This window comes from Lotus japonicus, chromosome 6, assembly GCF_012489685.1.
Source record: "Lotus japonicus ecotype B-129 chromosome 6, LjGifu_v1.2".
NCBI lineage: Eukaryota > Viridiplantae > Streptophyta > Magnoliopsida > Fabales > Fabaceae > Lotus > Lotus japonicus.
Window position 1 is genome coordinate 48,076,902 of NC_080046.1, and position 15,764 is coordinate 48,092,665.

At 35.7% G+C, this 15,764-nt stretch overlaps 2 protein-coding genes across 2 annotated transcripts; one reads left to right on the forward strand and one right to left on the reverse strand.

Moving 5' to 3' along the window:
- Positions 1–43: 43 nt before the first annotated feature.
- On the reverse strand, positions 44–2,389 carry LOC130726539 (feruloyl CoA ortho-hydroxylase F6H1-3-like). The gene is made up of 2 exons (XM_057577813.1): positions 1,790–2,389; positions 44–953 (listed from the first exon to the last, which is right to left on the reverse strand). Exons 1-2 carry the CDS (start codon positions 2,263–2,265, stop codon positions 380–382), a joined length of 1,050 nt encoding a protein of 349 aa, XP_057433796.1. The 5' UTR covers positions 2,266–2,389; the 3' UTR covers positions 44–379.
- A 7,767-nt stretch (positions 2,390–10,156) lies between these two features.
- LOC130726541 (cysteine proteinase inhibitor-like) lies at positions 10,157–12,474 on the forward strand. Its single transcript, XM_057577814.1, has 3 exons — positions 10,157–10,340; positions 10,653–10,847; positions 12,227–12,474. Exons 1-2 carry the CDS (start codon positions 10,239–10,241, stop codon positions 10,845–10,847), a joined length of 297 nt encoding a protein of 98 aa, XP_057433797.1. The 5' UTR covers positions 10,157–10,238; the 3' UTR covers positions 12,227–12,474.
- Positions 12,475–15,764: the final 3,290 nt, after the last annotated feature.

Genomic DNA, 15,764 nt, shown 5'->3' on the forward strand with positions numbered 1-15,764 from the left:
TATAGCATAAGGGCAGGCATGAATATATTCTTTTTACACCACATTTGACAAAGAGTAAATCACATCATAATAGTGAATGGCAGGTATTAGGTGTATGAGTTCTTTGACTTATATATTGCTTAGCACTTTCTTTTTCATCTAATGCGAGACTTTTTTATTTATTTGTTGTTTCTTACTCACACGTGAAGTCTCAACATATACTAAAAAGAGAATATATGTAGTTTACCTAATTCTCTCTCTAGATAACCAGGTACAAGTAGTTGCATTATCTGCTTCAATGTAGCATGGAAGAATGCAGTTAAAAAAGGATGTCCATGAGATATGCTTTCCTGGTATGTTATTCTAAGCACCTTGAAATACTACCAACCATGAGCGCAGATCAGATCATGGCAAATTCAATAGTTTTCTTCCCATCATGAGCCTTGCTGAAGAAGTATTTGAAATAGTCAGAGAAGACAACTTGTTTATATTTTGGTTCATCTCCATTCTCTAGCAGTTCTGGCAAAGGGCCGATAATCGCATCAGGTGCTGGGTTGACAAAGATTGGCATGGAGATCCTGGTCTTGCTTCGATCGGCAACTACTCGATGCTCTATACTTTTGTACTTTTCATTGCTCATTATCTGTAGCACATCGCCGATGTTGATAACCAACGCTCCGTCAACAGGAGGCACATAGATCCAACTATCACCATCCTTGCCTCTTACATAGAGGCCACCAATATCATCCTGCAGAAGGACAGTAATTGATGATATATCACTATGAGGGCCTACCCCTGCTGTTAGTTCTGGGTCAGGACAAGAAGGATAGTAATTAAAGGCTAATATCATTGCACCCATCAAAGTCTGTTCTCTTGCTTTGTCTAACTCCTTCACATTCAATTTCTCAAGAAGCACCTTTAGCAATTTTTTAATAAAGGCTTCAGCATGTTTCATATATTCCAGTGCTTGATCCCTGCAGAAAAGATAGACTGATATCAATATCAATTATCACATATTCAAATGAATATACAAACACTTACCCTTTAGGTAATAACTTATAAGTTTATAGACTAATCGACAATTGGAATAGTCACCTGATAAAGGAATATCAGAAAAGAAAAGGTAAATTAATCAAAATTTCCACTTCATTACACTTCTTTATTGTGCATATGAACAATGAGTCTGTTATGGATGAGTGTCTACTATATACTTTAAATCAACTAAAATGATGTATGTGCGTTTGGAAAAACAGCTTAATTAAGCACTTATTGTCATGAGTGCTTATTTATAAGCTAATTTGAGATACTTATTAGAATAAGTTGAAAATAAGTTACAGATAAGTATAAGGTCTTTTATTCATAAGCTTAAATGGCTTATTAAAATAAACTCAAAATAACTTATTGGTAGGTCATAAGCTATTTACGTAAATTCTCCCGGACACTTGCTTAGGCACTTATACTTGACGACAGGCTCAAATAAGTTCTTCCAAACGGGGTCCATTCTCTCCATAATAAGCTCAAACTTACAAGCCCAGAATAGGCTTGACAGCTAAGATTCATGAAGAAATCCATTTTCTCCATTTACATATTCTTTTCTATTGCCTAAAGATTTCTACAAAGACCAAAATTAAAAGATAATTTCTCTACTGATATCCTATATATATTCCTAGAAATACAATTGTCTTCCCAATTAGGGGTTAAAATTCAATATGATATAAACCTTAATAGGCATAGGTATTGAGTAGATATCACATGAATTTACAAAATCAAGTAAAGCACAATGAGCTAGATGAAGAGAACCATCACTTACTTGCATATAGCAGGCCAATGTGCATGAATTTTCTCCTCTGAAGCATACACAAGCTGCAGATAATCCTTCCACTCCAACACTGACTCAGCATGAGGGCTAAAACTGGTGGCCAATCTCACATCAGGGGGTGAGTTCTCTTTGAGAATCTTCTTCTCCTCAGCTGGTAACTCAAAGAACCTGTGCACTGAAGCTTTCAGATCATCCAGAACCTTAATGGGTATCCCGTGATTCACAACTTGGAAGAAACCCCATTCAGTTGCAGCTTCAAAAATGGAGTCTTGAACATCTGGGTCACTCCAGTTTGTGAAATCAATTATGGGAATTGATTCCTGAGAGACAATTTTGCTCTTGTCTAATCTAGCTTCCACAGGTTGGATATATTGGTTAGGGACACTTGGGAGGTTCAAATCAGCAAGGCCCTTTACACCATTGGCTTGGTTAACCAAGAAATCAATGAGATTGGAGGGAGTGGACATGGCTAGAGATAATGGTTGGAATTTGGTTAACTTGAGATAGAAACACTCCCTCTATATCCAAAATTCCAGTACACTCAGTTACTAACACAGAACTTGCACACTTCATACTTGAACTGAGCTGCACCTTTTATAGACATAAGTGACATAACCTATAATGCTTAGCCACTAGTCAAAGATTTTTTTTTGAAAGGACTAGTCAAAGATTGCTTCCAAATTGAATACCAATTTGTTCCGGCTTGCATGCTATAGTGAAACTAGTGATCAAATTGTTTTTTATCACCAATTTTCTCTCCATTTGATAGAAAATTACTGTAAATGATAGTACTTTTACCAAACTTGTGGAAAGGGGCAGAGTTTGGTTGCATTGTCTTTTTTTTAAGTTGAATTCATTAATTTGTGCGGTGCATATCTATTGAGAAATATTTTTTCTCAACCTCTCAATTTAATGAATAATTATTTGTACTTAACGTTGGAGGACTAGTTCCTGTTTTAAAGTGAGGGATTTTCAATGTCCCCATTACTCAAATACTGCTCAAACCTTTTACATTTCTTTGCTTGTCCTGTACCAGGATCTTTGTATCCTGTATTAGTGCTAGTAGCAATTAATTGAGCTTTGCTGCCTATATGGAGTTATCATATTCATGAGGATGTTGCTTGCGTTTTTACCATTAAGCATAACCACCGAGTAATATTGTTGTAAGAATAACTACAGTGGAATGTAACTTCCCTCTCTCCAAGAGAGTAACTGAAAATCACAACTTCCCTTCAATTCTGATGTAGCCTTTCCATTTTCCCTTCAACTCCCTAGTTCTATTGGGATTATTAAATGAGACTTCCCTGACTTTTTCAGGTTTCTGCACTGAACGATGAAGATTATGTGCTCCCAGCCTGGCTCGAAGGTGATACGTGTAAGGATATGTAAAACTAAGTCAATATGAAAGACATCTATGGTCTCTTTTGTATACATCTTATTATCTATTGATGTTCCATATGTAGCAATATGAAAGACATTTTACTGGGACGAGGTTACGAAACTTGATTCATGTTATTTGTCACTTAAGCTATGTTTGACATGTCATTTCAGCTAGCTTAAAGTTTATTTGACTAGCTTATGAGCATTTTAAAAGTGTTTGATAAAATAGCTTATTTCAGTAGCTAAAAACTTTAAGCTATAAGCTATCTGAGGTAGCTTGTAGCTTATAGCTTAAAGCTTAAAACTTAAAGTTTAAAGCTTATTGAATTTATTCTCATTTTTATCCTTATCATCATTTTAATAAAAATTCAATCATTACCCTTTCTATATTATAAAAACAATAAACTCTAATTATTTTTATTTTGAAATAATTACTATTCAATTCAATTGTTAATATAACTTTTTTTATTTAATTTAAAGAAATATGAACTTACCTTATTAAATTGAAATATAAACTTATTTGTGTTATTCTATTTTAATTAATAAAAATATAAAAACGAAAATTAATTATATTTTTGAGATGATAAATAATTTAAACTAAATTTAAATATTTAAAGTGATAATTATTTTAATATTTTAATATCATATATGTATTGATGTGTAAATAAAGTAATGTTGAATGCGAAGAAGATTTATACAAGTATGTCCTCTTATGTCATTTTACAGTTTTAGCTAGTTTTACCAAACACTTTTTTACAATTAGGTAGCTTTTCAGCTTTCAGCTAACAAATTTATGATTTTCTCATAAACAGTATGTGATTAAAATCAACATCACAATTTAGTGAAAAAATATTCAATATATTGAATATAATCCACAATTGGATAAAAGCAAACTAACCTTGGAGAGTGATAATTTGCGATTCTTAAAAGCTGGTGAAATAAAGAGGATGAGAAGTGGCGATTCAAAAGATGGAATAGGGAAATGAGTGAATTGAAGGAATAATGCGTCTGTTATAAAGCTGTGAGAAGATAGAAGGCCATATAGAAAATGCAAAGTGGTAGAGGTGCCAAGGATTTGCTCCAAAGCTTTGAGAAGAAAGAAACAGGTGTAGGAAAAGCAAAGAAAATGGTTGAGGTGCCATGTCAGATTAGAAGCTTATGTGGACTAAAACAGTGATGATGTGGCAACGCTATATTGCGGTATGGGTGAATTGAAGGAATAATGCGTCTGTTACAAAGTTGTGAGAAGATAGAAGGCCATATAGAAAATGCAAAGTGGTTGAGGTGCCAAGGGTCCGTTACAAAGCTTTGAGAAAAAAGAAGCAGGTGTAGGAAAGGCAAAGAAAATGGTTGAGGTGCGATGTCAGATTAGAAGCTTGTGTAGAAGATTTGGAGAATAACACTGTGATGATGTGGCGACGCTATATTGCACGCTTTATAATTCCTATATTATAATAGATAATAGATGTTGTTGGTGCTGTTCTCCTATTAAATTCAAACACGTGGATTATGTGTTTATTTTCTTTAACAATGTAATCAAAATGGTAAAAATTGCGACAGTGGTGCCTCCCCTTCATCCTTTCTTTATTCAAGTAACCGCGTGTCTCTGTCATTCTCAAAAATCAAATTACAGCCACCACTACACAGACATGTTCGAAGCTCTGCAATGAAAACCATCAGAGATGCTCTCACCTTGTCCAAAAAAATCAAGCAAACCACCAATTGGCAATTGCACAACCATCTACGCCCCATCTGAGATGTTCTTGCCCTATTCTCCTCCATCTCTTTCACTTTATTTTCTTTGTCACCGTGTCTCCGGCATCCGCTCACTCCCTTCTCCCTTTTCCGGTCTACAACTACAAGCATCGTCGTGAAGGAAAATGTCAGCAGGGTCGATTCTGAGTTTTCTGATGGAATTTTGGACGACGATTCTGATTTGTTGGGAGAGTAATCAGAGGTTTAAAGAGGGTTAAAAATGGGTAGAAATGGTGGTCAGACATGGGTGAGATTGGTTTCCACCGTCACTTGTGTTTCTTCAATTTAATTTTAATGAAAATAAAAATTACACGTGTTTGATTTTAATTGGAAAACAACACCAACAACATATATGGTACTGCAGGTAATTTTCGCTTTTGAGAAGTAGGAGATCTAATATTTAGATGGAGATTAGGGTTCGCTTTGTGGTTGTGATTAATGTTAGATTTATGTTTATGTTAGGGTATTGATATTTAGTGTTTTAAGTGTTTTAGAGCATGCTAGCTTGTTCTATAATCTTTATTTGTGGTGTTATGTTGTAAGTTCTCTCTCTGGGGTTTGATACCCTTGATTTGTATGCGTCGTTTGACTTGACATTTGCCTTAGTCCAACGTACCATTGACAAAAAAAACCCAACCATTTTGGGTCAAAAAAATGATATTCAAAATAGTATAAAAAATTTATACTAAATAACATTTGATGAAAAAAACGCAAGAGAATTTAAATCCAAGCTACTCAGGTTAATGCTCACATATTTTGATGTCGTCTTGCAGCCTCCCCTAGCCGTCCGCAGTGCTCTCATGCCATGGAGGATGACTTGTATTGTTTGAGAAATTTCCCCCACTCTCGTGAAGTATGGTTGCGGTTCCATGCTTTATGTTGGCTAGACTTCAACTCACCCATTGTTCAAGTGTGGATTAAGTCCCAGGTTGGAGGGGAAATGCTTCTTTGTTTGTTGAGACCCTTTGGGGCCTTATACAGTGATGGCATGAGACTGTTTTGGGGGAGAAGTGATGGACGATGGCTTATGTTTGTGAGTGAGCTCGACAGGAATATAATGACTATGTTTGATGTCTTAAAATTCATGGGCTTCAAGAGTTTGCCTTGTTGGAACCTGTGCTGTAGGCGGTGCCTCCGACGGGCTTCGTGACCCTTATGGCGGATGGTGCGTACAGAAGCGGGCTCCATTGCATGGGCATTGGAGGTGTGCTTTGTGACTCTTCTAGTGTATGACTTGGTGGTTTCTATGCAGGCACTCTCGGAAGGGACCCCCTTCTAGCTAAAAATCAGGCGCTGAAAATGGGTCTCTTGCTGGCATGACAGAAGCAGTTTAGGAACGTGATATGTGGCTTCGATTGTCTAGAGCTGGTGAATTAGCTTAAGAAGAATCGATACAACTATCATGTATATGGAAGTGCTTTGCTTGATATGCACCTTCTTCTTTCGCGTGACTGTGATGTTCGTTTTCATCATGTGCGTTGTGAGACTAATGATTCTGGATTGCCTAACGGGGTTTGGGTAAATTTTCTTTGTAAGGATGGAAATAGAGACAAAAATCCACCCAAAACAAATTCGGGGATGGGGGAGGGGATCACCATTCTCGTCCCACTGGATCCCCGCCCCGTGTACATAGATAAAAATTCAATAATACCCTTAATAATAAAGTCAAGTAGCTAATAAAAAAATATAAAGGACCACAAACATAGCCAAGTGTGTACTTCAAAATCTCAGTTTGAACAACACATATTTAATGAAGTTAAAGATGTTTATTGAGGTAAAAAAATATGTTGTTTCTATATTTAACCATTTGTGGTCCATGTAGAATTTATGTATTTTTATATTTTATTTTTAATGATGTGTTAGTGGTCCCCATGGAGACTCATAGGGATGAGGTGAAAAATCACCCTGCCACGGGGGTGGGAGTATGGAGACGAGAACATGGAAGTGATGCGGGGATGAGGAGTGGGGAGGCACTCCTCGCCCCACCCCGAGCGGGTGCCATTCCTATCTAAGAGTAATATTAATAATTAATTCAATTATTATCAAATGGATATGGGCGACGATAACGACAGAAAAATGAGAGAAGAAAAGATGGAGATTGAGTTTGGAAATGAGTATGAATATGAGTATAAAAATAGAATGAATATGAGTGGTGTTGGTGAGGGAAGAAAGAGGAGAGAGGATGTGAGGAAGGGGTTGGAGAGATTTTATGTTTTTTTTTCATTAATGACATTTTGGTAGTTTCGCTATTTCATTAATGACATTTCTATCTTTTCATCATTTTAAAGGGGGTGGAACTAGATGTGAGCCACTAGTTAAAGAATGTTTCCAAATTGAATACAAATTTGTTCCTGTGCCGGTGAAACTAGTGATCAAATTGATTTTTATGACAAGTTTTCTTTCCATTTGGGAGAAAATTGTACTTAGTAATTTCCTAATACCAAATTAGTGATAGTTGTAGATTTTGAAAATAAAAATTCAAAAATATGAATAAGTAACAATGGATAGTTACTTTAAAAAAAAATTGATAGTTGACATTCTTTGAATAGAAGAATGACTTAACACTTCATCCTACCATAAGCAGGGCCGGTCCTGACATTTTGGAGGCCCTAGACAAATAATAAAAATGGACCCTTAATAATTTTTTTTAAGGAACATTATCTATTTAAATTATTTAGTAAAGTAGGGTAGTTTTTTGAGAAAATGCAACGGACGTGTGCCCCAGTCAAAAAACCGTGGCCAAAAATCTAAAAAGGCAACGGTTTCTAAGCTGTTGCATAAAAACTTTAGGCCACACTTTAGGAAGCAACTCAAGACAAAGCTGGAGAGTGGAGAATCAGGCTATAAGGTGCATCTTCGGCGGTTATGATCAGCAGAAGAAAAGGCAACAATTTCAAAGCTGTTGCATAAAAACTTTAGGCCACACTTTAGAAATCGTAGCCTTTGGAAATTTTTTTTTGAGGCCCCTTCTTTTTGGAGGCCCTGGGCTGTGGGCCTGCTTGCACAGGCCTAGGGCCGGCCCTGACCATAAGACATAAGTTTTTTCCCCAATCTAAGGAAACGTTTGTAACAAGTTTTACAAAAATATTATCAGGAATGTTGTTTCTCATGAATCTCAATACCAGCAAAGTCATTCTCGGGTAAAATGAAAAATGTGTTGGATTAGTGTACATTATTCTCGGGAATGTTTTTCAAAATCATTTAATAGAAAAAATAGAAAATAAGTAGTGGAAGAGAGATTTAGTGGAAAATAACTTTCATTCCCATGGAAATGTAAGATTCCCCTTCTTTGAGATGAGAATGAAATTTAAAAAAGCATGTATAATTTACTTGCTTGAGAATCTTTCATACCCGGGAATGAAAATCTTAAAACTTCTACCAAACATGGGAATGTTACTTTCCCAACCTCACATTCCCGGGAATATTTTGAGATGCCTATCTACCAAACGTCACCTAAAAGATTATAAAAAGTGTATATAAGAGATAGTTAAAACCAAGTTGACACAACCAAACAAGAGAATGTTGGGTCTTTCTTCTCCAACTTTCTTTCTACTAAAACTCTTTTAAACCAAGCAATGGGTAAAAGAAATTCTTTATAATTTAGTCTCGTTGATCTTAATTAATATATAAATATATTAAAGTTTTTTTAAAGGAAAATATTAAAGTTAAAACGTAATAAACGAAATCATATGTCTTATTTTTTTTACATAATTTACAATTTTGTGTTCTTTTATTAGACAATAATTTTTTTTTTCGTGAAGACAATAATTTAACTTTTTTTTTTTGGTCAATGATAGTTATATTAAGCAAAGGCCCAAGGCCGAGCCCACAAAGGGAAGAAACAAGAGGCTGGAACACGTTAGCCAGCAAGAAAGATATTCTCCACTTGGTAAAAACAAAGGAAGCAAGTGGTCCCTCTAGACTTAGAAAAGCTAAATGCACATGGGAAGCAACAGAGGCTTGAATTACTCCAACCACTTTTCCAAAGAAACAAGCGGCAATAATGCTGATGGGAAAGTACTTGTGCAATGGTCTTATCTCTTCCAAGAGGCCATGGACAATCAAGCAAAATCTGCAATTTCTTCAAGACCGGCAGAGACAAAGCTTGCTACCAAGATAGACTTCAACCAGGGATGACAAGGAAGGTCTAAAGGCAGTGAGAAGGAACATGTGTTCAGAATCCAACAGCAAGATCTCCAACTCAGTAAGCCATTATTTGAAGCATCTTCAACAAGGCTCTCCGAAGCTCCCAACCAGTCACTCTGATGGCAATAGGAGCAAAGGATGAGACCAGGGAGGAGTAACTAGAGGAGAGTGAGGCATCCCTGAAGACAAAAGAGCAGGTTGCAAGGCATGGGCATGCAAGTCAGAGCCAAGAACAGAGAGAGCCTTGTTTAAACTCCATCAAGAGTTGTGGGCACTTGGGAAGCCATTTCTGAGAGCTGCTGCTTTGGCATCCTCCACTAAGGCCCAACGAAGCTCCTGAGGGGGGCTAAACAACCAGTTATCCAATAACTTGTTTTCCCTGCAAAGTTTTGCAACTTAATTTAACTTGAACATATACAAGTAGGCATGCCTATATTTGCAATTAATATGCACCATTTTTTTTGGAACAACAAAAAGAGTATATTGTTTTATCAATTAATGAAGGATTTCATTAAAAAAGGCCCATAGAAACTTGATACACATACAGCTGAAGCTACAAAGGCTGAGTATATGAATATATGTTTGAGAACAATGAAAACAATCTGTACAAAAATCTCAAGCATAAAGTAAAAAACCCAAGAAGCCGAAAACGAACCCCAAGCCAATTAAAAAAAAAGCCAATTAAGAAAAAACTTGAACCTTCCAAATCCAAGCTAAACAAAATCCCCAAACCCCTTTCCTCTTTACTTTTTTTCAAGTGGATTAGTGGTGGACAAATAATAAGACACTTAATAGAATATAAATATTTTGATATGCTCAAATCTTATCCAACTATGACGAATAAGCATAAAGAAAAAGAGATGATATAAATTTAAAATTTAACAAAATTTGCATAAAAAGTCAAAAGTCAATATTCCAATAATTCCAATGCTTAGCATCTAAGAAAAAGACTAGTAGGGGAAGAAGTTATGTCAAAAGTACCTCATTGACCCTTCAAACCAAAGCAAAGTGAACATGCCATTGGTGGCACACTGTAACTTCAAATAAACAATCCCACAGAGAATCCAAACCTCCTTCCCTCGCAACCACATAAAACGAGGGAGAAACACTCGTGAAACTCTCATCATCGCAGAGAAGAAAACACAGAGAGAAAGCGAAAATGGCAGCAGTTGGTGGCGCTAGTGAAGTTCCTGGAAACCAGAACAGCCTTGAAATCGAGAATCTCGCTCGCTTCGCCGTTGAAGAACACAACAAAAAACAGGTCGAAAAAAATAATTAATTATATATATATATATATATATATTTTTTTTTTCTGCATTTTGTTCTTATTAGGTTAACCCGATTATTGGTTTTTGCTATGATCTGAAAATTCACACGTTGTTTGTTTGATTAAGAATGATTCATTTTTGGGATTTTCATCTAGGTTTTAGTTAGTTAGTTAGTTAGTTAGTTAGTTAGTTAGTTAGTTAGTTAGTTAGTTAGAGATTCTGATTGATTGGACAAACATGTTTTATTTTGTTATGTTATGTTGTGTTTGGTTTTTTTTAGAAATTAATTTTTGGATTGTGTGCAGAATACGCTTCTGGAATTTGGAAAGGTGGTTAGTGCTACACAGCAAGTGGTTGCTGGTACCTTGTATAAGATCAAGCTAGAGGTAAATGATGGTGGGAAGAAACAGGTATATGAAGCTAAGATTTGGGAAAAGCCATGGTTGAACTTCAAGGAGTTGCAGGAGTTCAATCTTGTCGGAGATGCGTCTGCCGAGTAGGTTAGTATATTGAATTTGATTACACTATTCAATTGCCCCTGCTTGATTTTTTAATATGAAGTTGTTATGATTAATGCAAAAGTGCAAATCTTCAATATTAGTTACTGCTTACTAGTGTTTTTGGCCATTCTGAAGATGACAAATAAATTTAGAATAAATGGTGGAAAGACAAATAGGTGGAAGTATGGAATCAGTTTTTGGTTTGATAATGAGATTTATTTGCCAGTTACAGCGCTTCTGATATTGATAAGTGAAAATGTTCATCCACTTTTGTTGCTACTTTGTCAAAACCTGAACAAGATGTAGTTTTATGATGTGTAATTACTTATTCCTATATAGGCCCATTTGGAAGAGCTTATCTTATAGTTACTATAAGCGCTTATGCAAGTATTTGAGAGGTCTTATGTCCAACTTATTTCTATAAATTTCTCAGATTAGTTTATAAATAAGTGCATATGCAATATGCACTTCTTGCCATAAGCGTTTAATTAAGTTATTTACCCAAACACAGCCTTAGTGTTTAGCCTGCTATATATAACTAGACAATAAGTTGCTGCTCATCCTTGCCACAGTTTTCATCAATGCTGATGAATCAGCTTTGAGGGTAATGAAAGTGATATACTCTCATCATGAAGTTTGACATAAGTAAACTTATGCAATTGAATTAGTTGTTTTTCAATTCACTCATTGATGAGGTTGACTGTTTATTTCTTTTCCTTCCTCTATTCACAAAGGTAATTCTATATCATTTGGAAGTGAAATTTTTTTTATCATAAAACTTCCCCAGACTATTTATGGAATTGGGACACGGGAGAGTGGAGAGCAACCTTTTAATTTGCTTTATCTCTGCTCCTTTAAGAGCTCCGGTAGTGTATTAGATCGCTTACTTAGGACTCTTGTGTTGCAATTGTTAGGATGCAGAGAAACTGTTTTAGAAGGTAATGAATCTTCTCGTGTGAAAACATTGTATCTATCCTTTTCTTTTTACACATGAAATCTTAACGTTGGAGGACTAGTTCCTGTTTTAAAGTGAGGTATTTTCAATGTCTCCATTACTCAAACCTTTTACAGTTTTACATTTCTTTGCTTGTCCTGTACCAGGATCTCTGTATCCTGTATTCGTGCTAGCATCAATTGAGCTTTGCTGCCTATATGGAGTTATAATATGCATTAGGATGTTGCTTGCGTTTTTACCATTAAACATAACCACTGAGTAATATTGTTCCAAAGATAACTACAGTGGAAAGTATCTTCCCTCTCTCCAAGAGAGTAACTGAAAGATCACAACTTTTTCTCAATTCTGGTGCAGCCATTCCATTTTCCCTTCAACTCCCTAGTTCTATTGGGATTATTAAACAAGACTTCCCTGACTTTTTCAGGTCGATGAACGATGAAGATTATGTGCGTCCAGCCTGTGGCTCGAAGGTGATAAGCGTAACGATATGTAAAACTAAGCCATGTATGTACTTAGACCCCCACTCCACCCAAAAAAACTTTTGTATGAAATAAATGTTGCTAGCTATTACCTTCGGGTTTGATATTTGAAGTCGAAACACTACACGCTTTGTATTCATCTGGAAACATATTAAAAGGTTACCTACAAGAAATCTATGGTCTTTTTTGTGTACATCTTATTATCTATTGATGTTCCATATGTAGCAATCTGAAAGAAATTTTACTGGGACGAGGTTACTAAACTTAATTCATGTTATTTGTCACTTAATATAACAGCTTACTGTAGGAACAAAGATAGGCTCCTACTAAGATTCTATATATGACAAAATGTTTGGGAACCTATATGAGCCCTACAAAGATACTTTGGTGGTGAAACGATCGGAAAGTGTTGGCTATTTGGCAATAAGGTTTGGATTTGTCCTCAGTGGTAGGAAGGTTGTCAATAGCGCGTGAAAGCGGCTGTCCATTGCAACCAATGACCACTTATACTTTTTTTGACGTGTCATATTTTTCTATGATGAGGTCAAAGTCTACTATTTCCATTTGATGTTCCTTTCTCTATCTCACTAATAGAATTTTGTTATGTCATTTAATAACCACAGAAATAAGGTTACAAATGAACTATTCATACCATTTTTTAATTGACATGACATGATTTTATTAGTGAGATAAATAATGGAACATCAAATGAGGAGATTCCTATGTCGTGTCTTGACTGTCATATCAGAGAAAAATTTGGTAATTGCGTAAGACTCAAATATGCCATCAAGTTTTTTTTTATCAGCATATGCCATCAAGCTTTTTTTTTTATCAGCATATGCCATCAAGCTTTAAATCTACCACTTTTAACATATTTATTATTGCGTCCATGGCTTCAACTCTGATAGGCATGAATGGGATTGTTCATTAGCCAAACATATCAACTTTAGATTAAGAGTTGGTATAATTTTTTTCCAACAAATGAGCATCTTCAATTTTTTTTATCCTATCTCCTCATTTGATTAGCAATTGCCAGGACTTTTTTTTTTGACATAATTGCCAGGACTTTTCTAAATTAATCATAAATGGATTTTTTTTTTGGGTCAATAATCATAAATGGATTTTTTTTTGGTCAAAATCATAAATGGATTCAGACTCCTTCATTTGCAAGGATATAGCAGTTAAACTCACCTTTCATGGTTTTTTTTTGTCAATCACCTTTCATAGTTTGAAGATATACCTCTTTTACATTATCAACTACATCATGGATATTTTGCTTTGACAAAAAAAAAAAGAAGAATATCTCAAAAAAAAAACGCTTGTTTGGCCTTTTTTGCAATTAAAACATTCTAACGCTGGGAAAGATGTTAAGACCATGTTGATCCATTTTACGATTCATTCGCATTGTGTTATGTTGGGCTTGATTCTCCTCTCCTTCATTTGATAGCTTTCATATCCTTGGGCTCAATTTTTCTTTTGGTCAAAAATCATATTTCATGATTCGTAAGTTCTTTTGAAAACACCATTTAGGTCAGATTAAATTGCAATAATTATTTATTCACACCTCATTTTGAAGTGGAATGAGGTGGAGGAAGAGAGAGATAGGAAGAAAAGAAAAAGTAAGAGTGAGAAAGTATAAGATGTGATAGATGATAAGAGGAGAGAGATAGAAATAAAAATAGGTGGAAATGAAGTGTATAAAAAAAGAGGTGTGTATATATCATTACCCACCCATTAAATTGTAAAATTAAATTTTCGTGTTTGAGAAGTAGGAGATCTAATATTTAGATGGAGATTAGGGGTTGCTTTCTGGTTGTGATTAGTGTTAGGTTTCTGTTTATGTTAGGGTTTCGATAGTCAGTGTCTCAAGTATTCTAGAGCATGCTAGCTTGTTTTATAATCTATAATTCTATATTTGTGGTGTTAGGTTGTGAATTCTCTCTCTAGGGTTTGATATCATTGATTTGTAAGCGTCGTGACTTGACATTTGTCTTAGTCCAACGTACCATTGACATAACAAAAAACACAACTATTTTGGGTAAAAAAATGATATTCAAAATAGTATAATAAATTCATACTAAATAAAAAAAACGCAAGAGAATTTAAATCCAAGCTACTCAGGTTAATGCTCATAGATTTTGATGTCATCTTGCGACCTCCCGTAGTTGTCCGCGATGCTCTCATACTATGGAGGATGGCTTGCATTGTTTGAGAGATTTCCCCCCACTCTTGTGAAGTATGGTTGCAGTTCCATACTTTACGTTGGTCAAGCTTCAACTCACCCACTGTTCAAGCGTGAATTAAGTCCCAAGTTGGAGGGGACAATGCTTCTTTGTTTGTTGAGAGCCTCTAGGGCCTTTAATAGTGGCGGAATAGACTATTTTTGGGGGAGAAGCGATGGAGGTGGCTTATGTTTGTGAGTGGGCTCGACAAGAATATAGTGACTATGTTTGATGTCTTGGGATTCATGGGCTTAAGGAGTTTGGCGTGTTGGAATCTACGCGTTGGGCGGTGCCTTCGACGGGCTTCATGTCCCTCATGGTGGATGGTACATACAACAACGAGCTCCATCGCGTGGGCATGAGAGGTGTGCTTCGTGACTCTTCTAGTGTTTGACTTGGTGCTTTCTCTGCAGGCACTCTTGGATGGACACCCTTCTAGCTGAAAATCGGTCTCTAGCTGGCATGACAGAAGCAGTTTAGGAATGTGATATGTGGCTCCGATTGTATAGAGCTGGTGAATTCGCTACAATTATCATGTATATGGAAGTGCGTGGCTTGATATGCACCTTGTCTGAGATGTTCGTTTTAAAAATGTGCGTCGTGACGCTAATGATCCTGGATTGTCTAGCGGGGATTAGTGTTGATTCCCAGTGTGCTATGGCGGGAGTTGGACTTCTCTTGTCTCAGGTTTTCCTTTTCTAACTTGAGATTTATTAGTTATGGAGTTTTATTGTTTATTTTTTTTCATTCACCCAAAAACCCAACCCCAAATTACTCGTGAAGTTTGTTATTTACCAAACTTAAGAGAAAATACAAAACCTCCTTTCAAAAAAATTGATTTTATTCAAGGCATTCAATCTATAATACAGCTTTCCATGTGGGTGATATAGTCGAGGATGAGGAGTTGAGCTTATTATAATATCATTTGTCCCTTAAGAGAAAATAAGTTGATTTCATAGTCTTCACTAAACTTTGACCTATGTCATATGCCAGTAGCATCTCGAATCTCGAATATGGAGACTTAGGATTTAACTTACTTTTTGTGGGCATGTACTGCTATATAGGATTTAAGGTATTCACTAGGTCCTGATGCACATTTCGCTCCAATGGTTTGAATCTTACTTAACTTTTAGTTGAACCCACAATACCCAAAATAATTATATTATTTATTTTACATTTCTTGTATTGAATGAAAGAGAAACAATGATTATTTTATTTAAGATCTCACTTTAGAGGGTAGCGAGCTAAGATACGGATCTTA

Excerpts from the sequence above, each read along its gene's own strand:
- LOC130726539 (XM_057577813.1), bottom strand. The coding sequence starts at position 2,265 with ATGTCCACTCCCTCCAATCTCATTGATTTCTTGGTTAACCAAGCCAAT. Across the intron at positions 954-1,789 it reads CATTGGCCTGCTATATGCAA|GGATCAAGCACTGGAATATA; the intron begins GTAAGTGATGGT and ends TCTTTTCTGCAG.
- LOC130726541 (XM_057577814.1), top strand. The coding sequence starts at position 10,239 with ATGGCAGCAGTTGGTGGCGCTAGTGAAGTTCCTGGAAACCAGAACAGC. Across the intron at positions 10,341-10,652 it reads AAGAACACAACAAAAAACAG|AATACGCTTCTGGAATTTGG; the intron begins GTCGAAAAAAAT and ends GATTGTGTGCAG.